General features: G+C 49.1%; 1 protein-coding gene across 1 annotated transcript; it reads left to right on the top strand.

Annotated features, from left to right (window-relative positions):
- SDC1 (syndecan 1) lies at window positions 1–25,439 on the top strand. The gene is made up of 5 exons (XM_032185491.1): window positions 1–275; window positions 20,642–20,723; window positions 21,779–22,269; window positions 22,495–22,624; window positions 23,182–25,439. The coding sequence occupies exons 1-5, from the start codon at window positions 216–218 to the stop codon at window positions 23,346–23,348; spliced, it is 930 nt and encodes a 309-aa protein (XP_032041382.1). The 5' UTR covers window positions 1–215; the 3' UTR covers window positions 23,349–25,439.
- Window positions 25,440–27,426: the final 1,987 nt, after the last annotated feature.

Genomic DNA, 27,426 nt, shown 5'->3' with positions numbered 1-27,426 from the left:
GCCGTAAGGTGAAGGTTGTTGCAGTGGGTTCATTAAAAGACAGAGTTCAACTCCTCGCCGCCGCAGAGAGAGCACGAGAGCGGCTGGGGAAGGGAGGGTGAGAGGAGAAAAAAGAAGGAAGAAAAAAAAAAAATATATTGAAGAGTGAAAACCGGCAGGTCTTTCTTCGAGCGTACTCCAAGAGGAAAGGGCAGTGCCGAGCCCGAGGAGGAAGGATGATCGGCGCGGCGGCCGTGTGGCTGCTGGCGCTCTGCCTGCACGCTGCTGCCCTCCCGGTGAGCCCGGCGGCGGGGGGCTGCGGGGCTGGGGGGCGCTGCCTCGGCCGGCCGGGCCGGGCTGGTGCTTTGGGAGGGGATTCAATGGCCTTTTGTGCTGGCGGGAGCCTTAATTCAAAGCAGCCCCGCTGCTGCTGCTGCTGCTGCTCCCGACCTGCCGGCGGCTCCGCCCCGCTGCGAGGCTCCGAGCACGCCGCGGCCACCCGCTGGCTCCCCCCTTGGTCTCTCGGGGCTGGGGGTGAGCCTCGCATCGGGCTCTTTGTGGCTTGGGAGGTCCCTTTGCGGACCTCTTTCTGGCCCGGGCAGCGGGTGGCGGTGTTCTGCTGGGGGTCCGGAGCCTCCTGGGGCCGTCCCCGGCTCGCTGTGCTCTTCCTCCCAACTCCGGAGCTCCAGGAGGGGCTCCGTGCCCCGGGCAGCTCGGGGGGGAGGAGGCCCGGTGGGGCTGCAGCCTCGGAAAGCCCCGGCTCCCTGCCGCAGCAGCAGCCGCCAGATGTCATCCGCGACTAGAGGAGAGGACGGCTGGCCCAGCGCTGCCCGGCGGGGCTCTGGCCGCAGCAACCTCGGCTCCTCGTGTGGGAGCTCTCCGGGTGGTTTGTGAGGGGTGGGAGCCCTGCTTGGCACCCCCCGAGGGGCACACAGCCACCCTTTCCTCGCACCATGAAGGGTGCTTGCTCCCCAGGTGCCTGCATGCATCGTTTGGGAGCCCTCAGCCCCGCCGAGCAGCTGGGAGCAAGCAGAACCTGAGGCTTCGCGTGGGCAGGAGCATGCGAATCAAAGCACGCTTCCCCTTTTTATTTTATTTCGTTCAGAAAAGGTGTAATTGGTTTGAAACTGGTCTGGAGACGATCTGCAGCGGTAGCTGGATAAGGAGTGGCAGAACAAAGTGCACAGCAGGACCGAGGCCGCTCAAAATACCTGCGGTTTTGCTGTGCCGTCCTGCCTGTGAGCTCTGCCCGTAGATGTGGCCATCCATCCATCCAGCCGGCTAGCACACATGGTAGTGAGTAGTTAGTCCGTGAGGTGGCCAAAAATGACAAGCACGTGAGCGTAATCAGCCCTGCCTCGTGGGGAGAGGGCTCTGCTCGTCACTTCTGAACGAGCTTGCTAATGAATAACGTGGAAAAACTGCAGTTTACTTGCAGCCTCTGCAGCGCCTTTGGATAAAATTACCCAGTGATAAATGTTTCTTATTAGAAATGGTAAAGGCATGCAGTGAATGCTCGTCTGGGGTTTTCCTGTGCGTGGGGAGATGGCCTGGCTGATGCTTCAGGTTGAGGGAGGTCCTGGTGAGCAACAGAGGAGTCCTCGGGGCTCTCGGTGGTGACTCAGCGCTGAAGCTGGTTCCCTCCTGGGCATCACGTGGCCACCTTCCCATGTCGAAATGTCAGTGACACAGATGAGGCTGCCTTTCCCACCCAGCTGGAGCAATTAGGCTTTAGCATCAGGTGGCTGTGCTTGGTGTTGAGTGGAGAAAGCAGAGTGACCTTACGCAGCCCTTTGCATGTGGCAGGTCATGGTGTTAAGGGTGCTGGCATGGGTGTGCTGGGCTCCTGGTGGTTGGTTATAGGAGGGTGTCCCATTGCCTCTGGCACATGGCTTGACCCTTGGCTGTTGCTGCAGGACTTAACTAAGCAGCAGGAGCAAGAAAGTGGCCAAATGATAGCTGTTTTCTTTCAGAGCACTCTTAAGAGCATGAATAGTTGTGGGTTCCTTTCCTTCCTCAAGATAACACTTTGCTACTCAAACATCCCATATGAGATTAAAATTCCTCTTTGAAACGATGGGGGCATTGAATTTCTTGAAATAAGAAGGCTGATGCATCTTAATGGATTAGTGTGGTTGTTGTCCCAAAGGGATGTTTCTGTGGGATATAACCCTGCCGCAAAGCCAGCTGAGCGTGGAGGAGGACAGTGCACCTTGAGGAGAACGGGGTTTCAGTTGTTTCACCTGGTGTGGGTGCGTGCTGGTGGTTAACGCAAGCTTAGCAGGGCAGGCAGAACCCTTTTTCCAAGGGTGATGTCATTGCTATCTGAATGCAAACTAATTAGAAGAAATTAGGTAGCCCGGCTTGCTTATTAAACATGTAGGCAGTGGATAAGAAGGAAACACTTTCTTCTGTAGAAGTACCTACAGAACGGCGTCACATTATTTATCAAGTACTGCAAACAGCACTTCTTCTGAGCCTCGCTTGCTGGTGGCTCCCTCCCTGAAAAGAGTGAGTCAGCTCCGATGAGAGCAGAGAGCGGTAAGCTACGGTTTGTGCTGGGGAAGGGGGCTCCGCTGCGAGTTTCTAGCCTTTTGTTCCAGGTTTCTGGCAGTTTTAAGTGGCTAGAAGAGCTAACACTTCTAATGGCAGCACTCTGAAACTTCTGGAAACCAAACAATCCTCTCTAACAACCCGAGACAAGTTGCAGCAAGTGCAAGAAACCTGTAAGCCTTCTAAAATTAAGCGAGTGCACTAACCTGAAATGTAGGCTGCTGTTTTAGCAGCAAAATTGGTCCATTTTAAGTATGTGTTTTGCATTGCTAGTGGGTAGATGTCTCCAGGTGGCCTGTGTGGTAGCGCCTTGTCCTAACCTTGTTTGATGTGGCTCTTGTGTCTGAGGACCATAATAATGCCTCCGAGAGGGGCACTGCACCAATGTGCGTGTCACCTGGCACCTAGGGAGCTGGGGTTTTAGTGGGGCCAGCTATAGGAGTAGATAGAGGAGGGAGTTTTTTGGGAGAGAAGACATGACCTCTTTCCTCATCTCTGGAAGTGTTCAAGGCCAGGTTGGGTGAGGCCCTGGGCAACCTGGTCTAGTGGGTGGTATCCCTGCCCGTGGCAGGGGTTGGAACTGGATGGTCTTTGGGGTCCCTTCCAACCCAAGCCATTCCATGATTCTTTCCTGAAGGGGTAATGTCAGTGATGAAACTACTGAAGCAATACAGTTTTATCTTAGATCTCCTTGTTATTAACACAGAGCTCTTAGTACAGAACTTCAGGACAGCAAGACCCTGATCGCTTGCTGAAACGCAGGATACTTCAAGTGGCACATGGCCCTTGGGACAATGATCAGCTGATGTTAAGACACCTCAGCGTAGGTGTCTACGTGTGCACTAGGTGCCCAAGCTCTTATTGTAGTCACAACAATGTAATCAGTCAGCCAAAGAGAGTGGTTATCTGACCAGCTCCTGCATGTCTGCTCCGAGGTGAATGGCTTTGTCTGGGCTCAGCTGATGGGATCTCATCCTGACCGTAAGGGGAGCACAGACACCTTCGTGTTAGTTCCTTAATCTGGGAGCGATGTACCTGAAAGCGCTGCTCCTATTTGTGAAACTTCCCTGCTAACCCAATCCATAAACAAATGGTCTAGGCCGCCGCTGTTCCTGTGCCAAGAGAGCTAGCAAAGCAGTGGGAAACATCAGCTTTCAGCTAGAACAACAGCTCTCTCCTGTTCTGGTGCAACAGGATCAGTGCCTCTGAACAATAGCCCAGCCTGGCTCTGCTGGAGTAGAGCTGGCTTCTGTATCAGTGCTCTGACGTGGGAAATGGGAGCAGAAACATACATACATGTATCTTTTTAGAGGGAGAAGGAACTGTGAGCTTTTTGGGGGGATTAGAGCATTTTAGTATCCTAAGATGCTGTTTATTGGTGGATTAGAAGTGGGGCACCTTTGTTACTCCCTAGGCTTTGATACAGGTGGTGAATTTGCAAAGAGGAAGATGTTCTGACCAGCAGTACAAGGAGCTCTGGTATTTCTTACGGGTTCATTTATCCTCTGAGCTGAGAAGGAGACACTCTGAAGGCCAGGATCACATGCTGTCTCCTTTGGAGCTTGGTGCTGAGCATCAGTTTTCTTATCAGGTCCCAAAGTTACGAGTTGAGTAGCATGCCCCGTTTGAACCACTGCTCTGCTAGGCTCTTGGCGTACCGCATAAATGAGCTTTATCTGGCCTGGCTAGAAACCTGGGATAGTGCACTTTCAGCTGTGGAGGTGCTAGTGGAGAAGTTCCTGCACTGTGAAGCCTCACCTCAAGGTGAGATAACATTCGGACCTCCTACAAGCAGCCCTTGTGGAGCAACATCTGCTAATGTGGTGGTTTCCCAACCTCGCAGTTTCTCAAGCAGCGCTTGGCTGCAGTTGACGTTCTAGGTCTTGTGGAACCGGCACAGGTCCAACAGAATCTGTTAGCTTGGGCTCCTTGCCACGCCGGGCTGTGATGTTTGCATCGCACCGCTGAGACCAGTCTCACCTGTGAGGCCTGCTGAGCTGGATGGGAACCAGTGTGCTAGTGGCGCTTGGACGGGGCTGGTGATGGAGCTTCCTGTTGAGTCACTGCAGCTCCAACTGAGTCACGGAGATGGTGCAAGTCATGGCGCTCCTGCAAGGTTTCGAGTTGGAAACTCTTGGGTTTTGATCAGTTGAAGCTTTCTTGCTGCTTCATGTGCACATCATACTGCCCTGCTCCCTGGCAGAGCTCTCGCTTCTCCACAGCCCTTACTTTTGCAATATTATTTGTTTTAATGTCCATTCATTTTGTTTCCTAGCGTTCAGGGTCCTTCTGATACCTGAAAGCTCTTCAGGATTGCTGTTGCAGAGTAACTCCTGACTAAATCGAAGGCAGAGATGTAAGATGGGGACGTGCCTGCCAAAAATACTCGGGGTATCTTGCCTTTCATGGTGGCTCTTGCCACCTCCACACCGTAACTTTACAGTACCTCCTGAGTGGTAATGGCGGTGCCTTGTGTGCCGTGGAAGCAGAGGCTGGCAGTCCTGGTGCTGGGCTGTAGGCAGTCCTTGGGGTGCCCTGTGTCTACCACCTGTGCATTCACTGCCATAGCTCCAGAGGGGGTTGCTCTTTTGTCTGTCCTTGCCACACGATGAGGAGCCCGTTGCCTCTTAATTGGAGGGAAACCTGAACTCCGTTCCCGTTGTAAGGACAGAGCGACAAACGCTTTCTGGGCAGAGCATGACTGCCCCGTGCTGAACACAGGAAAACTCTTCTAATTAGTTTCTAATGTCGGTGTCAGTAAACGTGGTACAGCCACTCCCATCCAGCCCCTTGCATCTAGGGATTGCTAGAAGAGCAGACTGGATATTGAAGCCGGAGGTGGGCAGGGGAGAGTGGAGCCAGTCTGCCATCTGGAGAGCAAGCAGTGATTAGCCTAACAATTTCCAGATGAGCTCCTTTGTGAAGCTCCATGTCGTGGCGGTGCTGCTGTGGCTGTGTCGGTAGGGAGCTGTTGCATGGGAGCACACAGGGCTGGCAGCTACGGTGTTGTAGGAAAAGACTGCCTGGCTCTCCCCTGTCCCAAAACAGGACCTTATCGATGCATTTTTTTGTATGCTTTTGGGACCAGTAGAGTGGAGAAACACACACGCAGAGGTCTCCACATCTTGTGAGGTTTGTTGCCCAGCTCGCAGCAGGGTTTGGAGGCTGTAAACCTTGAACCCGGGACGAGTGATCTGGGAGGCTTGTGTGCCTGCTCTCTGCACAAGCACAGGAGCTCAGGGCAGCCTGTGTCTACCAAAATGTCCTCCTGGGGTAGGAGTATCTCTGCAGGAGACAGGACGTGCTATCCCATTGACCAGCTAACAGATAGCTTTATTAGTAAAGCCCAAACCTTCTTTGGTCAAGAAGTTGAGGCATAAGAAGAGTAGGAGTCCAAACCAGAGCAACTACAAAGCTTGCTTGAGTTCATGTCTGATACAAACAGTAATGTAAGTGGTATTTTTCACTCTCCTGCTGTGCTCTGTGCTTATGAAACTGTAATAAAGACTCTCGCACTGGCAGATCTGATGGCCAAATGAGATTTGTCCACCTCACTGGCTCTACCGGGGTGTAAGTGGCACCTACGTGCAGTGGAAAAGTGGTAGCGAGGCTTGCATCGAAACTTGCCTAACAGCCTGCAGCTAGGCAGCTTTGACTTCTAAATCTCTTTCTGTCCTAACGGAGGAATCATCTAGATCGTGACTACTTTCCCATCAGCGAACAAAGCGCCTAACAAAAGAGGCTGACTCTGGCATGTCTGGGCAGTGGCAAAGGAGTGCTCTGCTATCGGGCACTTACATCAACTGACTCATGGCCCTGAACAGGAACGCTGTGAGCTTAATCCTCCAGCGGCATCGGCCCCGCTCTGAAGCATCTCTAAATAACTTGTAAAAGGCTCCTCAGCAGTCACGGCTGAGGAATGGTGGCGAGCTTCTTGCTGCGGAAGCTGGGAGATGCGATCGCAGCCCCGAAGTGCTGAATGCGCCGCGTGCCCCCTCCTCCCCAGCACGCAGCCAAAGGGGGTAAAAAATGACTCCGTATTTACTTGTTCCTGTAAGTTAAATGGGCTGGAAACTGCTCTGTCCCGTGGCCAACTTCAATTCCGGAGTCCCAGTCGTAAAGCAACCCTTATTTTCTCACCCGTCCCTCAGTGCCTTCCCCCCTGCTCCGTTCTGCATCCAGAGGAGTGTTCCCATACATCATTTGGGGGCATACCAGTTGGCAAGGCTCACGGCTGCCTGGGATCGTTCTAATAATTTGATGGTGTAGATTGTGTTCCAGTGCCCGGGGATGTTCCCTGATGTTGTTTAATTTACTAGTATGGATGTAGCCGGTGGGCCTCTGGCAAGAGGCCCAGGATATTATGAAATTGTGAAAAGTGCTGCACACAGTAAAAGAAAGTGAAAGCCCTTAATAGGATATCACGGCTCTCTCGGTGAGTACTGAACCTCTTGGATGCATCAGAAGGATGAGCAACTACAGCTGTATGAAAATCCCATGGAATCAACCAGCTGAGGGCTGCAGGGTGAATTAATACGAAACAGCAAAGCAGTGTGGCTGTGATGGTGCTGGTGTGTGCCAGCGATTCAGCCTGTCCTTGTGGAATTAGCCCATAAGGGTGGTTCTTCGGCACGGTGTGTTCCTCTTTCTTTAGAGGCCTTGGCTAGAGTTTGTGGTCATCGAGTAGACCCAGGAGCTTATTCCTGTATGAAATGTCTTCAACTTGGTGATGTTCGAGCAGTGTCTTTAGGATTAGTTGGATCTGCTGTTACGTAGCATCTAGCTATTCTGAGGATACTCCTTGCCCGACCTACGGGACGTTGTGCTAGGACTAATTCAGTACTGCAGCACTTTACCTTGTCTCACAGCTTAATGGCTTGTGTTGCTGTCTTAATGATTTGTCTTGATGGTGGACAGTCCATCAGAGGTGGCATTAGTGATCTCTTTTCCCTTTACAATTCAGATGTGCAAAATTAAAAGGTGTCCAAATCATGACTTGGTGAGTCTTAGCGGCCCATAAGAGTCAGAAGGAGTGCAGCCCCCACAAATGTGGTAGCATTTCCCCCTAAACTCAAACCTCCTCCAGTGACACGGTGACTGCCCTGAAGCAAGGCCATGGGGAGGGCAGGAGAACCAGCTGTAGGCCCAGACACGACGGCATGAGGTAGCTGAAGCTGCTATCTGGTATAGTGAGACTTGGATCAAAGGCAAGCTCTGTGATTTGTCCCGCCTTGCTCAGGGCTCCCTTCTACAGATGTGGTACCAAATGGTTTAACTGAGCCACTCTAGATCAGAGTGGATTAATCCTAACCCACTAGGTGTTTACTCAAAAAAAAAAAAAAAAAAAAACAAAAAAAACAAACAAAAAAAAAAAAAAAAAAACAAAAAAACCTCCAGTGCTCATTTCTGAGGTGAGTAAATCTGGGTAATTGGAGCGCAATTGCAGCAGCAGGATTTGAAAACGGTTTCTGATGGGAGGATTTCGCTCGATGCTCCAGCTTTGAAATGGTACCTCTACACCCTCGTGACTCAGCTTGGAAGCACCCCAGCCAGCTTCCATAACCTCATCCAGGTGTTGCATAATTTAACTGTAACCGGGGGTAGCAGCAAGCAGCTGCTGTCAGAGCTTTGTCTGACGGGCAGGGTTAGCAACACTCCGAGACCACGAGAGTCGTGCCAAGAGCTTGAGCTCCACACCGCTTACTGTGGGTAGACCACTCACTGTGTGCTCTGGTGGTTGTGGGACTGCCTATTTCCCTGGGGTGGGGAATTCATGCAGGTTGAGCAGTTTTGGAATAGGTGAATGAGATGTGGGCCTCTGTGCCCACAGCCATCTTTTGACTTTTGTCACCAAGTCACTGCTGCTCTTTCTTCCAAGGAGGCAAGCAGTCCCTGAAGGGCTTACCTGCTGCTTTCCTTCAGCAGGGGCACCAGTGTTCAGGAGCTACTAGGGCTGTGTGGAAGGAAGGGGTGAGGCTGAAAGCCCCTCTTTGAGAGGGATCTTGGGATGGAGTGAAGCTGGAAGCCCCTCTTGGGATGGGGGAGCAGGGTGTTCCCCACCTGAAATGTGGCTGCTGCATCTAGTGGAGATGTTGGGTCCTTTCATGCATGGCTCAGCCATGCTCGTGTAACTGCATCTGTTTGGCAGGGGCGATTTCTGCATTATAAACCATCTAGACTTAGTCAATGCTATGAGGTGCTGTGGATAAAACAGACCCGATGGCACGCCTCCTGACCTAGGGGAAGATGTAATTCCCTCACATTTACGCTGATTTAATTAAAACTGGAAATGGTGGGGCATGGAAGCAAGTGCAAAGAGTAAACTTAACCATGCAGTGGTAGAGTAAGACCTGCCAAGATGCAAAAATCACACCCAGTTGGATCAAAAATGAAATCTAAAGCTGCTTGCATGCTTTTCCTGAGTCCAGCAACTGGCTGCTGATGGAGACTCACAAGTTCCCTCTAAACAGACTCAAATCTGACTGACGTGAGTCCTGCTGAGCAGCACGGAGCTCCTCAGAACGAGCTAGATCCTGGCTGTAGCGAGCGTGACCAACCCGAAGGGAGCTGCTGCATGCCAGCTGTTGGCTCATTTTGTTGCCCGAGCCACATCAGCTGCTGCAGCGCCCTTGCAAATAGTCGCTGCCTCCTGCAGCAGCCCGGCAGATAACAGCAGGAAGGGCGCAGGCTGTGGGGTGTGACTGGTCCTGCCATCTGACATGGACGCGGGGCTGCTGTCTGTGCAAGCCAGGCCACTCGTTTTGGGTGCTTTTTTGGGGTACTTCCAGCTCCCTGATCAGTCGAGCCCTCAGTGGGGTGTGCTGGGGGAGGGACGGTGCTGGAACTGAGGAGCTGGGGACGAGATCTTTGTCGAAGGACATCACTTAAAGGCAGAAAATGTCTGGCATGTGGTATGGAGAATAGAGATTGTTAGGAAAAAGTTGGTTAACAAGCTTCGGAGGCTTCATCATTTCTTCTTCTGGAGCAAATGTGGAGCAGTCAAGAATGCCCTGGATTGTTGAGCCTCAGGCTGGTTGTCACGAAAGACTTTGTGCATGTCCTGTAGGGTCAACTACAGGCAAATCAACTGGAAAGCTGGGGCAGAGTTTGGCAGCAGCTGGCCTTAAAGCTGGCAGGTGTATCTGCCCCTGAAGTGTCAGTGGGTAGTAATTTTTGTTTTGTGCATAGGCAGTTGCTGTAGGATATATCTCCATACGAAAATCTTAAGTCTGGGTGGCTCCACTGTAACTTAAATCAGAATATCCTATCAGCATTTTGTGTTGTTTTAAAGCTAACTGTTAGTAGATCTAAGTAGCCTTACTAAGTTTATCAGCTAACCTCCTTTAGCTAAGACCTTTGGTACCTTTGGTGACCTGGTGTCAGTGTCCCTGCTGGAGCACAGGGCACTGAGCCAGGTGACTCCTGGAGGTCCATTCAGATCTCGGTCATTCTCTGATACCTTCAGGGTTGCAAGCTCAGCATTCTGCTGAGGTTAAAACACCTTGCTAGCTGCTGGGAGCCAGAAGTAACTGCCAGTGAACCCTTAGTTTGATGATACACCTGGATTTTCTTATCTGGAACTTGGATTTCACTGAATAAGCGTAGTATTACAGCACTTTGCTCAAATCAGAGCCTGAATGTGTGTCACTAATGCAGTGAAAAAGCTTCTGTGAACCTTCAGGAAGATCTTACAGCTTTGTCTCCTGGCTCCTTGGCATATCTCGCACTAGGTAATTGCTGGAGTTCAAGGAGGAGAGGGAAACTCCCAGGATTAAGATAAGAACCTGGGTCTTCTCCTAGCCTTGTGCCTAGATACCAAAGGCTGTTGCATTCACTCTTGCCTGATAACAATTCCTGGAGGATGAAGGCATTGCAGGCTGCATCTTGGCTTCCCTTCCTGTGGTGAGGCAGAGCATCTCCTTCCCTCCCAGAATACTGCATAGCGTGGTGGGGGGCACTTCTGCCTCCTGGGATCACATCTGCTTGGGTCAGAGCACCCACAGAGCTCTGGCCTTGCGCATGCTGATCACACGAAGGTTGGTGTGGGGCTCATGAAATGGGTTCCACCAGTTGTGTGGCCTCCAGGAAGCAAGCTTCCCTGGGACCAGAGGCACATGCGTGTTTTCCAGGTGCTGCTGAGTGGCATCAGTGACTCAGCGTGCCACCAGCCTAACCTGAAGACCTGAGATGCTCCAGAGCACACCAAAATTTCCTATAGACATGTCTCCAGTTTCTGAGCCGGAGCTTCCTGAGCCAAATGGCTGAAGATGAAAAGATCAAGCTGTGTTCCTCTGGGACTGAAGTGTCTCCTGTGTCCTGGTGTTGGTGCTGCAGGCTCCCATTCTGCAGTGATGGCCAGAGCAGCAGGAGCACGCAGGTCTGATCCTGTCGGTGTTCTGGCGCGTGGCCTCTAGCTGCACACTGACCAGTTCGAGCTCGCGGGCCTACTGGAAGAAGACAGCCTCAAATGGGATGATTGGAGACACTTGCTGCTTTACAGCCCTGGGACTGGTGAATCACAGAATGACAGAATGGCTGAGGTTGGCAGGGACCTCTGAAGCTCATCTGGTTCAACCCCTGCTCCAGCAGACATTCAGAGCAGGGTGCCCAGGACCACATCCAGGCAGCTTTTGAAGGTCTCCAAGGAGGAGACCCCACAGCCCCTAGGCAACCAGTGCCAGTGCTCAGTCACCCTCATATAAAGAAAGTGTTTCCTCCTGCTCAGAGGGAACCTCCTGTGTTCCAGTTTGTGCCCATCGCCTCTTGTCCTGGCACAGGGCACCACCAAACAGAACCTGGCTCCAGCCTCTTTGCACCCCCCTTCAGGGACTGACAGACACTGATAAGATCCCCCCAGCCTTCCCTCCTCCAGGCTGAAAAGCTCTCTCAGCCTTTCCAGAACTGGACACACTGCTCCAGGTGTGGCCTCACCAGGGCTGAGTAGAGGGGCAGGATCACCTCTCCTGACCTGCTGGTGATGCTTTGCCTGCTGCAGCCAAGATGTGGTTCAGGGCTGGGTCTGAGGGACGATCTGCAATGCTAATTGATCTGCTTTATTGGGATTTTCGCTCTGGTGACAGGCCTCACTGCTGACCCTGCACCACAGGAGGAGTGGGTGGCTGGATATAGGATGAGGAAAGGAATTCATACCCAGCTGCAAGCCAGGCTGTTTGTGGCCACAGATGCGCATGGATGGGAACAGGTAGCTGACAGCAGGGGCTGGTTTCACTGGATCTGCTGTTGAAGACCTAAGGTCAGTGTGTACGTATGTGTTGGAGGGCGACACTACAAAGTTCAGTCTCCCTTGAAGTGGCTGTGGCTGCTGCTGACTGGCCTGAGGGGAGTTGCTCAAGCCCTGCCTGAACCCTGTGGCAGGGGCTGCATGTGCTGCAGGCACCGTGCTGGTGAGCTGGCCGAGCTGCAGGACATGGTAGCAAAAGGGCACGTGGCTGTGCTGCTGCAGGGGGGTGAAGGCACATCGGGAGCCTTGCTTAGCTCCTGTCCCTGCTGATTTTTGCATCAGGAGGGTGATGTCTGCCTGCGCTGTGGTTACTGGTGTGTATAGGTAGTGAGTTGTGGGCTGCTGGAGTCCTTTAGTGGATGGGTTTGTAGTTCATAGAGATGTCCTATGACCTGCAGGATACACACACCTTGCAATTTTTACTTTCTCGGGGTTTCTGGCAGCGGCCGCCCACCACTGGCTTTGCCTGAACTAAGCTAATCCTGGTCTGTGCTTTTTCCAAACTGGCTGGTGCTGCAAAACTCAGCCTTCCCCACTGTTTTCTTCTACACTGGAAGCTAAGAAGTGCTGGTGACTTTAAATTGAAGGGTTTTTAGGCAAGTTAGTGTTGTCCAGTCCCAGCTGACACAGCTCACTGCTCGTCTCTCAAGCCAGCTGAAATAGTTTGCAAGCAATTCCCCGGGACGAACTGGTGCTGTTGGCTGCCTGGCCTCGTTTTGCTGCACCTCCTTGGCACAGCTCTTTGAGATTATGCATCGGCTGTGGCTTTCCTTTGCTATCTGAAGAAATGAATGACTGAACCATCAAGTATGCTAAAGAGCTGCAGCAAAGGCTCTTTAAAGAAGAGCAGTTCTAGCATAAAACTGAACTGACTGCTTCCCATGAGATTAGCTGCAGGGAAGAGAGAGCTCCTCATTAGGCTGCGTCTTCCAACGCAGGCTGCCTTGAACGTGGGAGACAAAAGGCGCCTGGCTCTGGGACTCCTTGGGCTGTATCCTGACAGCCCACCCCTGTCCCCCATCCAGGTGGATAAGCAGGAGCACAGGATCTAACTGAGCATCTCCGTACTGCCGAAGGACTCCCTGGGCTTTTAGGGGAGCTGGTTAAGAGAGAGAACACGTGGTGTGTTATCGCTGATGCCATGAGTGGTGTGCAGCCACAAACTTGCCAGCTGTGGAGTCTGTAGCCCTGTAGGACTCCAGCTGGCCTGGCATTGCTCAGCCCTGTCTTCTGAAGGACGTGCAATGCACTCCCTGTCCAGTGCAAAACTGAAGTTGCCCTGGATGTCTCGTTAAGCTCAGGTGGCCTGAGACGAAAGCAGTGCTGCTACTTCCCTGACTGTGGCATCCATCCAACCTTGGCTGCTGTGACTAAGGAGCTGTGTTTAGGTCAGGGATGTCTTAAAAGTGCTGTTGTGAGACTTACGGACCAACTTTATCCATCACAAACCAGGAGAGAAGTCTCCCCGCAGCCTCTCTCCTTGCTGTGTGCGTAGACCTGCATGGCCCTTTGAGTCAGCCTCTGCTTTGCATGGTTGCAGGCTGAGGGTGGCGGTGCGCATTTCCATAATGCACGTCGGTGGTGGCGGGGTATTTTGCTGCCCCCCCCTGCCGCAGGGGAGGTGGATGTGTGTCAGCATCCCAGGAGCCCGGGCTGGGATTCAGGAGGAGCTGCTTCAGCAGCCCTGGCTGCCGCGCTGTGCCCCTGTGCCAATACAAACACTTGGGCATTCATGCACCGAGCAGGTCTGGAGAACTGGTCCTGCTGGAAAATTCTTTGCATGATGGTGTTGGCTTTCTTTTTTCTTTTTTTTTTTTTAACCAGACCAGTTCCCTGATCTGGTTCACCGTGAGACTGCGTGAAGAGCTATGTTCAGGGAGCATGAAGTGACATGCTCGGGGGGAGGCGCTGGGGTGAACAGCCTGAAGTACAGGACGTGAAAGCCCAGCTGAAGGTGACAGGACATCTCCTTTTCACTCTGGCGTGGTGATTGCTGTGTTTCAGCCCTGCTTAATTTAAAAAGTTGCCTTGTCACAGTACGGAGAAAGTGTAATGCTGACTGGACTGCAGCGTGGTAATTCCAGAGTCTCATCTGATTAACTCTTAGGACCGTAGCTGTGATGCACATGGAGTAGCTACGTAGACAGTGCCCTCAGCCCCAAACTGTAATCCCATTGCCTACGAAAGGGCAGGCTCTGGGTGCTCTTCTTCTTGGCCACGGCACTGCTCAGAGGGTCACAGTATGCTCTTACAGCTGTGGCCATAAAACTTCACAAATAAAAAAGCAAATCAAAGCCTAGCAGACAATGGGCAGTTCTAAGAACCGGTTCTGCCCATGGTGGAATAGATCCTGAAAGCCCTCATCCTCTTTTTGAGTCAGTGTTGGAAGGCGTTTCACTGCCTGCAGAGCCAGTTGCCCGGAGGTGACGGCTGATGATCAGCTGCTTTGTGCTTCAAAGAAAAGCAGCTGTGCTCGCATCCATCTAAGGATCCCTCAGACATGGTCCTCCTCTTGAGGCACCAGCCAAAAACAGAAGAGGAGGTCAGTAAGAGCTTACTTGGCAATGGTTTTCCAGATACAAATGGAGATCAGATGGAGAAGCAGCCGGATTAAGTGGCATACTCACCTCGTGCTGCTGTTGCAGTGCTCACTTCGCAGAGCAAAGGAGCTTCCTTCGTGTTCACCTTGGCAGCTGCCTGACCTGTGGAAGGAGCCCCCGGGAGCCAGGTGCCAGCCTTGCTCCAGTTGATACAAGCTGATATGTGAAGCGCTGGGGATGCTGAAGCCTGCTGGGGCACGGCAGAAGCTCTTTGGAGCAAAGGGGAACGAAACTGCCTGAAATAGGGAGGGCAGGTAGTGGTAGTGCTTTGAACAGCCTTGATCAGAAGACTAGCTGGGGATTAAAAAATAATCCTGCTGTGCAATCTGCGGGCTGCTGGTGGGACAGTTTGTAGCTGTCTTTCTGCTCTTTGACCCCCGCTGGAAAGCTGCTTCTTTGGCTCTTCTGGGAAGAGAGCTACTTCGTTAACCTGTGGGGCCACCAAGCAAGCTGCGAGCGGTGGTGCCTCACTGCTGCTGGTGGGTCAGACCTGCACACAAACATCGCTGCTGACTTGTCACATAAAAGCATCAGTTCTTTCAGCTCCTCCAGGTTTTAAGTCTGCCTGTTCAAACTGAAGGTGTGTGTGGCTGACAGTGCCAGCAGCCTGCAGGCGGAGGGGGGATAGGTGAGGAAGCTGGTGGCTCTGCTGTTCTTTTTTTTTTTTTTTTTTTTCCCCCCTAAGGAAAGATTGCTTTTCTTAAGCTGTCTGAAGACCATGGACAGCTGGGACTGGAGTTAATCGTGTGTGGGTTTATTAACTTGAGAATATCAAGGTTTAACAAAGCTAAAATTTCTTTCAGCAGGAGGTTTTGTCTTCCCACACACTAATATAAATATTTTGAGGTTAGGAGCGCTTTACGCTGCTCTGCCTCAGATAGCAGGTCTGTTGGACTAGCTCTGCTCTTCAGTGTATAGAAAAAAAACAAACAACTTTCCATTTGGCTTTATTTTAGGGCTGTTCTAAATCCTTGTGCAAGTCGTTCATGCTTCAGTGTAATATGTGGCAGGCAAACTAGAAAGCAAATGCTTGTCTTATTCGTATAAGTCTCTTTATACAACAGAGCAAGTCCTTGGCTTTGCTTCCCCTAAAGCTGGAAGGATCCTGCAGGATGCTGAGGGAGGCGATTCGGGTGGGAGAGCTCATTCAGCTGAATAGGGAGGATTTACCACTTGGAGAAACAAACGTGCAAATTTAACAGCATTATTCAGATAAAGGAGGATTTCAAGTGTTTCTGACGCTGCTGTAAGAGGCTGATCCCTAACTAGGATTAATAAGAGTGGGATACAAATCATCCTTAATCTAGTTTAGGGCTTGTAGGAGCTTGTGGCAAAGCCCATGTTTTTGCTTAACCTCAAAGAGCAGTTCGAAATGAGCTGCTTCCTTTTACATACACCATGACTTCAAATTAAAGAAATGCGGTTCCCAGTTTGGGCGGGGTGGGATCAATAAACTGTAAATCTCCCCTTCAGCGTGAAGCAGGACTTGAGATCTGGGCTCAAGCAGGGGGGGAACTCCACGGCAGCACAAAAAGAGTCGTGTGTCAAGGCTGGGATCAAGACGAACGCTGAAGAATGGCTAGAAATGATGCGTTTAAAAAAAAAAAAGAAAAAGTCTGTGTCAGACTTCTGGAGCCAATAATTTTGCTAATGAGTTGTGAAAGTCTGGCCCGTTCTTGATTAAATGGAAGATGCCACCGAGCAGCTTTCTGGTTGTCCCAGCAGAGCTGAATAACCATTGTTCTGTAACAATGCAGGGCTCAGCGAGAGCAGAACAGTTTCCCGAGGGTTTCCCCCAGACAAGCGGCTTTGTTACTGGGGGAAGGAGGTCCCCACTGCTTACCGGGACCTGGTCAGTACCGCCAAAAATGTTGTGAAAATGTTTACCCTTTGCGTGATGCAGCCGCCTTTGGCATCACCAAACTGCAAAGGGTTTTTCCTGGGCTAGGCAAATATTTCCTATCAGTTGTGTAGGTTGCTTAAAAAAAAAAAAGGATGCTATCTAAATCAAATCATAAAAAAGCAACATGTTGTAAGCGCAATATCAAAACTGTCAGCTTTTTGACTAGAATATACAGGATGCTATCAGAGATATGGCCTTAAAGGATCCACAGCCTGAACTTAGCTGTGTTCATCCAATTTCTCTGGAATCAATTATAATGTGAATGGTCCCTAAATAGTCCCAAGGGCCTGGAAATTAAACTGGATGATGATGGAAGTGATTTCTGAAAGCACGTTGACAGTAGCTAAAGTGATACAAAATTGTCGGTAGGGCAATCTCGCTCGAAGCTGGAATTTATTTCCAGCTCCTACGCGTGATGGCACAACCTGGAGATTCAAGCTGTGTTCTGCAGCCCTAATCCTCCTGACTTATCAAAACCTTTCCCATTGGTGAAACTCATCTTCAGCAAAAGGTCATGGAAAAGCCTTGACCATGAGGTTTCTTTATCTAAACCCAAATTAGATCAATCTCTTCCGATGCTGTCCTGAGTCAGTGTCTTATGTTAACCTTGCCGTGCCTGAAATCCTTCAGCAGCTGATCATTACAGCAGCCTGACCTTTCAGCAGTGCTCACGGTGTGTTGTGTCACAAGGAAAGGTTACTCACTGCCTTTCCCCTCCTGCCGAAGTCTAGGGAGCAAGAAGGGCGGTCTTTGTGTAACTGTCCACTTACAGAAATTAGGCAAATGTTCCTTAATGCACATGTAGTGAAACTGGATGCATGCGCAGTGGTACAGCACAGCCCTGCAGATGTTTGTGCTGTGCCATGCTTGCCCTTCCTCTCCGAGAGGTACCGAGTTATTCCTGATGAGATGCAGAAACCCAAGTAGCCTTCCAGCAGGTACGTGGCAAAGGCTATGGAGAAGCAGGACATGCCTCAGCCTGAGAGGAGGCTGGAAACTCAGGTGTGAGGGGGAATGGCAGGCTAGGCTTGCTGAACATACTGGGATAAAAAGGAAGGTGCTCAGTCATGCCATGCTTCTTTCACCCCTTGACACCAAAAGGGGAAGGGGTGCTGGTTCAGTAGTAAAGATCAACATCTGCTGTTTAATTTCCTGACAGTCTGATCCTTTCCACTGTGGTCTGCGGACCATCAAATCTGCACAGGTGTTCTTGGAAATCCTGCATTCAAATTGGGAGGGAAGTTAATCTTGATCCTGGGTAAAGGAGTGTGGTGTCTGGTTGTAAACTGTGTTGGCAGTCTTGGTCTTCAGTGAAAACCTGGAGGGGCTGCTAAAAGCTTCAAGGCAGCATCTTTCCATGGGGAGGAAAAACTGAGTGAAAACTCAGAAACTGTGTGTTCTTGATTCTTGGGAAAAATCAAGAACAGAGTGCTGTGCTTGGTGCTGCTGATGGAAGAAAAGAGGGAGAAAAGTGCCCCCCAGGTCCCCCGACCACACCAGTGGGGCAGTGTCTGAAGTCTGGTTTCACTTGTGAACTTACTGGAAAGGAAGCTCAAGGGAGCAGAATTTGGGAAGCCGAAGTCTTTCCCTGTTCTTTTGGCACCAACGTGCTCAGATCTCACTGCACTTCTGATACCGCTCGGGTGAGTCACTGGTCCTGGACACGAGAAGGAAAGCGTTCGGGAAGTACTTACCTGACCTAGTTTCCATGGGTGAGTGCATGAGCACAGTGCAAACAAGCAGGGACAAATCTAAAAATCCAAATCACCTCATGACGTGCAGCTAAGCATAAGATTGCAGGACAGTTTCTTCTTAGGAATTACTCTAGAGATATTTTAGAAGCCTAAAGATTTTATTTTTTTCTCCAGTAGAGAAGGCAAGTGACAACCAAAGAAGGCTGCTTAAAAAAAGGTTTAATTGTTTAGTGATCCACTGCATACTTTTGTGTTCAGAAAAGTCAAGCCTTTTAAACATCTAATGGGCTGGTTAACCACTTTGGAAACAAACTGTTCTATGGAAATGTGTAGAATGGATAAAGTATAAAGGAAGGAAGAGAAAATTGGATAAATCTGGTATCTTAAAAAAAAAAAAAAAAAAAAAAAAAAAAAAAAGGTAAATACAGCCATATAGGTAATGAAGCTGACAGTGAGAAAGCCAGCAGTGGTATGATCCGTCAGACAAAGCAACGGAGTGAACTCCTTCCTGGGATGAAAATAGTCTTGCTGTAGGTGTAGACCCAATAGTGAGTGGTGTTCCTCAGGAGCTGGGACTGGAGCTGTTTGACATCTTTGTTGGTGACATGGGCAGTGGGATCGAGTGCACCCACAGCACTTTTGCTGATGACACCAAGCTGTGTGGTATGGTTGACACGCTGGAGGGAAGGGATGCCATCCAGGGGGACCTGGACAGGCCTGAGAGGTGGGGCTGTGTGAGCCTCATGAGGGTCAACAGGGCCTAGTACAAGGCCCTGCATCTGGGCTGGCACAATCCCAATACAAACACAGGCTGGGTGGAGAATGGATTGAGAGCAGCCCTGAGGAGAAGGACCTGGGGATGGTGGTTGATGAGAAGCTCAACATGAGCCAGCAATGTGCACTTGCAGCCCACAAAGCCAACCATATCCTGGGCTGCATCAAAAGCAGTGTGGCCAGCAGGGCGAGGGAGGTGATTGTCCCCCTCTGCTCTGCCCTTGTGAGACCTCACCTGGAGCCTGCGTTCAGCTCTGGGGCCCCCAGCACAAGAAGGATGTGGAAGTATTAGAGTGAGTCCAGAGGAGGGCCCCAACGATGATCAGAGGGCTGCAGCACCTCTCCTCTGAAGCCAGGCTGAGGGATTTGGGGTTGTTCAGCCTGAAGAGAAGGCCCCAGGGAGACCTCACAGCGGCCTCCCAGTGCCTAAAGGGAAAGCTAGGGAAGGACTCTTTGTCAGGGGGTGGAGTGACAGGACAAGAAGTACTGGCTTTAAGCTAAAAGAGGGTAGATTTAGATTAGATATTTGTAAGAAATGTTTTTTTCTGAGGGCAGTGATGCAGTGGCACGGGTTGCCCAGAGAAGCTGTGGATGCCCCATCCCTGGCAGTGCCCAAGGCCAGGCTGGATGGGGCTTTGGGCTGCCTGGGCTGGTGGGAGGTGTCCCTGCCCAGGGCAGGGGGTTGGAACTGGATGATCTTTAGATGATCCCTTCAACCCAGAGTGTTCTGTGACTATATGATTATATTCCTTTCTAAATGACACTAGGTTAATGCAAGCTAGAGAGCTGCACTGAGCTTGGTGCAAAGCTGGCAAGAATGTATGTTCCTCTTTTTACATAATAAAATGAGATTTCAGTCCTGATAAAACCATGATCAGAAACAGCCCTCGCTTCTGTGATGCAATGCAGTATCTGCTAAACTTGCAGATTGGGCAGTGCTGGAAAGGAATAGTGAGGGCAATTTGAGGATGGGAAAGAAGTCAAAATCCTGGAAAATGGCAAATGTAGTTGGACGGGGAAAGATGACATTTATAGGAAGCAATGACTCGTTGGGTAATGGTAGTCCTGCAGAAATAAACCCGCAGCTAGACACGAGCTGAGAGTCAAATATGTCCACGGATGTGAACAGTAAGTGGAGCCAGCAAGTAATCACTGCTTTATTTTAGTGTTGTCTTCTTTGGATATCCTGAACAGCTTTGAACATTGTGTGTTATGACAAACAGGTGCAGTAGAACAGGGATTTGGGCTCTTGTTTCAGCACTGAAATGGGGCTGCTGGTTATTGTACTCCTTGAAGCTTAAATGTAGGAGGCTGAGGGTTGTATTCTCCTACGTGGAAGACTGGCTTCTGTCTCAGGAGTTGATATGAGTGTTGACATTTATTAAAAGGGAATCTCATTCTACTTCGTTAGATGCTGTGGTTTCAGATATCTGAACACAGATGGGGCTGAAAAAGGCAGAGCAGACAAAGTTTTCTGTTCCTTCTTCCTTTCCCCACCCATAGAAGCAATGTGGTAATTCTCAGCTGAGCAGGTTGGTAGATAGCAAAGAAGTGAGCAGTCAAAACTTGCAGCATCATGGTTATGTTGTGGATGGACTGAGCATCAGCTGCTACCGAGATGCAGCTCTCTGAATGGATTTCTTACTTCCCTCTTTCCAAAAGCAAGTACAGCCTGGAAGCAGCACAGAGAAGGGAAACAGCAAGGCTGACCCTTCTGATATTAATCAGAACTTCTCCTTTGGGAAGGGGGAACAGAGTGAAGAAAGATGAGACAATACGCTCTGAGCGTTGAAAGTGTGTGTAACCTTCATGAGCCCTTACAGGAGACGCTGCACAAGCAGCATGATTAGTTTAAGTTATCTCATCAATAACACACCTTTTCCCTTCCTCTTTAAAGCAAACTACAAATCTGAACCTTCCTCCTGAAGATCTCGATTCATCTGGTGACGACGATGATGGTTTCTCAGGTTCAGGTGCAGGTGAGTTATTAGCACTTGTACTGCCGGCGCTTGATCCTTCCAGAATGTGCCAGCTGAGATCTTGATGAGCATCCTGGCTAAAAGGAGGGGGGGAAAATAATCACACCCCTTTGCCCCAGAATATCAGAGTTGGGAACAGAGCAAGAGCCTAATCTATTCATCTTGAATTGCTTTAGATATTAACAATTAGTAGAAAATGAGTCGTAGGAGACTTGAAAGGGAGCAGAAGCAGGTATGTCATTGCTAATATGAGATACCACATAAAAATATTATGAAACCACAGCGATTCTTTACTTGTGGGGCACAGAGGCTGCAAGAAGGCTGTTTGGCCTCTCTCACGAGCTGGAAGGAGATACCATTTGAGGGTGTGTAAACCCCTACCTGCCAGCATACATCCAGCACAAATTTTATCTGTCATCAGATGTGCAAGTTCCCATGGGCCGTAAAATTTTTTTTAAACATAATAAAGCGTTTTTAGGGTGGGGAAAAAGTCTGTCAGAATGATTACTAAATGCATGAGAGACAACTTTGTTGTTCAGTGTTGAATTGAAGTCAAGATGCTACTGCAGAAAGAGCAAAGCTGTTGGAAACTAAACCGTGCTTCTGCTTCCTTCCAACCACAGGCTTGATTTTTTTTTTTTTTTTAAAGATGAAATTCTGCATGAATAATACCATGAAATGTGTTGGTGACTAAAGGTGTTGTGTATGTGGGTGACTACTCAGAGTTGCATAAAAGGTACTTATGGCATAAGAGCCAGCTAAGCACCCTGAGCAGCCAGCGTACTGGATAGCAGACATCCTCCTTGTAAGCCTGTCTGCAAACAGACTCCCATGTGGTAGACAAGTGCTATAAAGCAGCTAACAAAGTGTTGTTGAATAGCACGTTGTTCTGTTCTTTCCTTGCTACACTGAAAAAGATAACGAATTGCAAAGTGAACTGCTATTAGTATGAAAATTGGCTGTGCAGGTTGGGCTTCCTCCCTTAGACTAGTGTCCAGAAGGTAACTGCTAATAGGTCTCTGAGCTGGCCAAGGTTAATGTTTTTTGTTCTGCAGGTCCCCTGGCTGACCCATCTCTCACCTGGAGAATCCCAGCAGAGCCGACTAACTCCTCGCTACCAGCAACACCAATGGATTTCAATGAGCAGCTGTTTCCCAGAACTGAGAGCCGAACTGAAAAGGAAGTAACAGCTCCCCCTGCAACGAGTAATGTGGTGACAGTGGAGCCAGTTGTAGCTGTGAAGGATGAAGTACCCATCCTGGGCTCACCCGATGAGAAACCAACAAACGATGTGGTTACAACAGTGAGAAGCCCCACTACTCACTTTCCTTCGGTGCTTCATGTAATTCCTTCGGAAGCCTCAGACACGGTCCACGAGCTTGAACCCAAAGCCCCTGGCTCTGACACACCAGACACTATAAACATACTTCAGACTGACTCCACCATCCATCACGAGGTGGGAGGCATCACTGCTGCCCCCACGACAGCTCCAGAGGATGTAGCTCCTACACATGAGGAGGTTTCTGAAGATGGCTCCGGAGACCCGGTGAGGACTAGTAGCTTTGACACACTTTCCAGGGAGATGGCTCTAGTAACTTGGTAGTACCATTGGTTTGCAGAAGGGGTGGTAATTTGTCAAAACCAACAATCAATTTAATACCTTATATTGGTGGAGGGCTTTAGATGAGGGAAAAAAAAAAAAAGCTGTGTAAGGTCTCCAGTAACAGCCATGATGAGAAACATGAATAACCTGCCTTGTGTGTCCCAACAGGGAGACTTCATCTTGATTAAAGATGAGGATTTGGTCCCCACCCAGAACTCTGAAGTGCCGGCTGACTCTGGGAGGAATGCCAAAGCAGCAGGAGCCTCGGGAATTATGGACAGGAAAGAAGTTCTTGGAGGTACCTGATATTCTGGATTTCTAGTTGGTAGAAGTAGACTCCCCTAGGAGTCTCCCAGGCAGCAGAGGCTGCAGTTCTGCAAGTACATCTCGGAGCATGAAAGTGAGCCTTTTACATTAGAGCTTTCTCAAATGAGGGTGGTGATCCATGGTTTTGTGTTGCTGAAACCTTAATGGGGCAAATTTTACTCTGATAATAACAAAAAGACACCGCTAGTTATCTGAAATTTTAGGTTAAAATCTATTCCTTCACTCAAAAATTAGTGTAAAACTGCTCTCATGCTGCCTGGGTCAGGAGTTGAACAGCACTGCCTTGCTCCATTCATGGGGTTTTGCAGCACGGCCCAGTGGGAGATCTATTTCTGTAGATTTACGTGTGGATGAGTAGGCTCTTGGTAATGGAAGAATGACTGGTTTTGGGGGGGCAAAAGGACAAAGTCGTTTCTGGAAATCATGAATTGAGGGATCACGCTTTAAGGAACAACCTGGAAGCGTAGGATCAGACTGATGTTATCTGGCATGGCGCTGAGAGTAATTTGTGTTTTCTCCCCCTTCCAGGTGTTATTGCTGGAGGACTGGTAGGCTTGGTGTTCGCAGTGTTTCTAGTTGCATTTATGCTGTACAGAATGAAGAAAAAAGACGAAGGAAGCTATTCACTGGATGAACCAAAACAGTCTAACGGAGGATACCAAAAACCACACAAACAAGAAGAATTCTATGCATAAACTCTGATCTTCAGGACACTTCTTATTCCATCTTTCTTGGACTCTTCTCTCCCTGCACATGGACCTCCTAGTGCGCTTTGCATTAAACTTAAGCCATATGATCATTGGGTTATTTGCCCTTACCACCTAGCCATTGGAAATTTTTGTAACTACAAAGTAGATCTGGATTCACTGAACATTCCCTGCTTTCTTGCACAACTTTTTTGTTTGTTTGTTTTTTTAACAGAAATGGGACTGCAAGTTCCTAAACTCGCTTTGGTTTATCTAAAGACTGCTGGGGCAGGCGGTGGGGAGAAGATAAGGGAGCACTGTATGTACAAACCTCTTGATATTTAGGGAAAGGGATGGCAAGAATAAACGATTAACAGTGCTCAAATTCTGTATAGCAGGGATTCTTCCTATTTAACTCATAGATGTGTTTTAAGTGTAACAAATGGCTGCGCTGGGCAGAAGTTTGGTACACTGCAATACTCAATCTCTTTCTAGCTGCCATGTTTGGAGCACTTAATGCCTGTGAAACATCATGCTGACCATGACTTCTAGTGAAAGGAGGTGCAAGGGGCAGGGTAAGCAAATGACTGTCACATAGTTTAAAATAACTTATATTTTGGAAAAGATCACATAACATTATCCCGTACTCTGAACCAGCTCCTAAGCAGCTGGTGGACGTAGTAATACAAAACCCCCAAAACTAAGTAGAGACTTCATGTTACCAGTAGCACTGGTCTACCCCACTACCAGTGCTCTTGATCCTTCTAGGCTTAGGCAAGAAGTGAATTTTTCTAAGCATTTTTATCTCAGACATTCCCTCTTAGGTGCTGAATCTAGGGTTGGCTGTCGAGCTGTAAATACTCCGACCCCGTGCTGCTGTGGAGTCGCCAGGTGGCTGATAGCACATCGTAGCACCTAGCTCTCTGTGCCCTTTTCACAGTGGTTGTCTCAGAACGTGGTCAGTGCTACGACCTTGGCACACAGGGGTGGAAGGTAGAAAGCAGCATATCACACCTTCGCAGCTAAGGAGTAGAGAAACACAGCACCCGATCCAAGTCTGAGGAAGGCTAAGTGCAGATGGCCTTAAATACATACAAGAGTTGATGTGCTTGACTCTCGCGATTCTGGAACGCCTCTCTTCAGAAGCTGTTCCTGCACCTTGGAGAGAAGCAACTCTAGGGATGTCAGACTAGCAAGGGCTGAGAAGCACCTCCTGAGGAAAGTCTGGATGCCTGAAGCTGTTGGTGGTCAATGTGTTGCCAGATACAAGGCACCGAAACCTCACAGGGTTTGGAGTTCTCCAGGGTATGTCAAAACCAAGTGAGAAGAGAAGTGTGGTGTTCTGCACAAGCCTTACTTCTGCTCTGCCTTCAGCTAGCTTCTTGCAAGTTCAGTTCCTCATCACTCAGCGCAGAAGGCATGGGGGGTGGAGGAGTGTTTACGACTGATGTAAATATTTGTGCTGTTGAGCCAGAGGGAATGATTGGAGAATACTGGAGAATATTGCAACAGTTGGTACAAATGCTGCAGGTTAACAGTAAAACTTAAAAACCTGTGTAATTTAAATGAAGTATAAAACACTCCTGAGCTGCTACGCAGCTAAAATTGGTGCCTTCTCTACAAACCCAAGAAAAAAACAATTTTTGATCCAAAACTCTTCTTGATGCACAAGAAAAGCTTGTGCATATATGTAGCTGGCTGTTTATAAGTAAAGCTGCAAAGTCCATTATGTCTTTTTTTTTTTTTACTGAATGAATTTTTATAGGTTAATGCAACAACCGGATGGTGTTAATTTCAGCTGTAATTCTTTGCTTTGTATAGGAATGTAGAAATGTTGTTTGATAGGTTTATCTATGAAAAGAGTCTTGTAAAGCACAGGAAGATAAAGTGGTAAACTTCAGTTGTACCTCACAACCTTGCTAGGGGGAAAGGAAAAACTGTATATTTTGGTAGTCTAAACTGACAGTTTGTGAAACAAACATGACATTCTGTGTTATTTAAGTGGTACAAATGAGATATGAGTTCTAAAAAAAGATGCAACATTCGGTTATCTGTATGCCCTGTAAAGGTATACTGCAATAAATGGCATTTTGGCAAGAATGCGCCTGATGTGTGCGTGTTGCTCTACATCATAACTCCACAAAGTAAATGAGGTTTGTACGACTTCCCGGGTCTTCAAGGAATTTGGATTCTTTGTATGAAATGTGAAGCTTGGTGCTAAATATAAGGAGGCTCTGCAGAATGGGGAAGGTGTGAGACATTTCCTGCTCACCCTTTGTGGGGAGGCGAGCTGTGGGGAGCAGGGGCTTGCCCAAAAGCTGTTCTTCAGAGCCCTGTAGCACTTCAGTGCTGGCCTGGGGAGCTCTCCTTGCTTGTGCAGGCTGTCACCATCCCCAAAAGGGTGAATAGGTTGGAAGTCTTCCATGGGGTTCGCTCTTACAACCTGGCTTCTTGCCTCCAGGAGGGCTTCAGGATGGGCAGCACCAACTCTTTCTATTAAAACACACTTCCCAGGAGGAATTTGGAGACTGTACCTCCATGGAGGGAGAACAGAGCAGGCCTGTCCTAAATATTCTGCTATGCGGCATCAATTACTTCTGGGTGCTGCAGCTTGTATTGGAGGAGATGGAGCAAAACAGAAGTAGAGCAAAAGTGTCCTTCACAAAATAGGGAAGTCAAAAATGCTGCCTGTCTGGGTGGGCCACATTGCAGCCTACACAACAATTTTCATTTATGTGGCTTTGAGCTGTAAGAAACTTACTTTTTAGGTGGTGTTTGTAAACCATCCACAGTATTTTCAGTTTGTAATCTCCCCTGGCTTGCGCTGGAACCAAGTGGGTTGTGAATTTAGTTTCCATAGTAAAACAAAGCTGTAATGTGTTTTCTAGCTGTATCCCAACTTCATCAGCCCTTTCAACCAGGTAAAATTGTGAAAGAGCAGAAATAACTATTGCACAGTAATGTTATCAGGATCATTCCCTTCCCTGGGGATTCCCAAGACCTCTCTTTCCACTTTCCTAGTCAGCGATCATGTGGGAAGTTAGTGCGTCAGGGAGGGGAAAAAACAAATTGGTGAGGAAAGTGGGAAATTTCTGTGCCTAAGCCCTTACAAATGAAGCCTTTTGATCCTCAGAGTGCACTTGAAGGAAACTTTGTTGTACCACTAGAGAATAATCTACAGAAGAGAGACTCGGCCTCTGTGTTCTGGCACAGGGCAGCCTGGGTTTTCCTGAGTCATGTTTCTATTCACTGTGCTTCCCGACTTCCTTCTTCATCCATGCTGGAGCAATTATCACATTTGCTCTTGTTCACAAGTGAGATGCAAAGAATGTGGCTGGCAGAAAACCTGACCCCTTCTTTGTTCTGGAAAAATGAGCTGGAGGGTGTAAATGCATCGGATGTCAAGGAAGGCAAACGATGAGAGCAGGAGGACTTCTCACAATTCTCACTTTGTCAAGTCGCATTAAGCCCTCTAAAGGAAACTAAAGCAAATCTAAGAGGCTGTATAATCTTGTAATTGAAATAGAGAAGAGGGAGGGGGAAAAGAGGGCAGCTCTGTGGGGCTACTGAGAAGAAAAGCTGTTTCAGATGTGGTCTGCAGTCTACAGAAATGCCTTATCTGAGACCTCATCATGACTGGGATGTAAAGTATATTGCTGGCAACGAGTAGAATAAGGGTCCAGAGTAAAATCTGCTCCATTTGAGGTAGCGTAAAACAAACACAAACCTTTAAATAAGCAGGAGATGAGAGAAGAGATGCTCAAAACTAAATAGTTTACTTGGCATTCTGGGGTGGTGTTTAGCTTACGGGACTGGAAGCCAGACGGGCGGCATTTTTAATGTGCTTGTCAAAGCAAAGGACAGCACTTTTACTGCAGACCATGAAGGGCAGCGGCTGTGCTAAGGAAAAAGGAAAGAAAAGGTCTGGCCTCAGCAGTGTGCAGGATCTTACAAAAGGGCTTGGCTGATAGAGACAGGGCACTGGCACATGGGATAAAATATAAACAGGACTCACCAAAAGTAGATGGGGACAGACTAATCAGCTCTCCTGCTATCTGATAACATTTTTCCTAGTCAGAGGCAAACT

The sequence above is a fragment of the Aythya fuligula genome, chromosome 3 (genome assembly GCF_009819795.1).
Source record: "Aythya fuligula isolate bAytFul2 chromosome 3, bAytFul2.pri, whole genome shotgun sequence".
Lineage (NCBI taxonomy): Eukaryota > Metazoa > Chordata > Aves > Anseriformes > Anatidae > Aythya > Aythya fuligula.
This window is presented reverse-complemented; position numbering and strand designations above follow the sequence as displayed.

Coding starts and splice junctions, on each gene's coding strand:
- SDC1 (XM_032185491.1), top strand. CDS start 216: ATGATCGGCGCGGCGGCCGTGTGGCTGCTGGCGCTCTGCCTGCACGCT. Junction 276..20,641: donor TGCACGCTGCTGCCCTCCCG/GTGAGCCCGGCG, acceptor TCCTCTTTAAAG/CAAACTACAAATCTGAACCT. Junction 20,724..21,778: donor TTTCTCAGGTTCAGGTGCAG/GTGAGTTATTAG, acceptor TTTGTTCTGCAG/GTCCCCTGGCTGACCCATCT.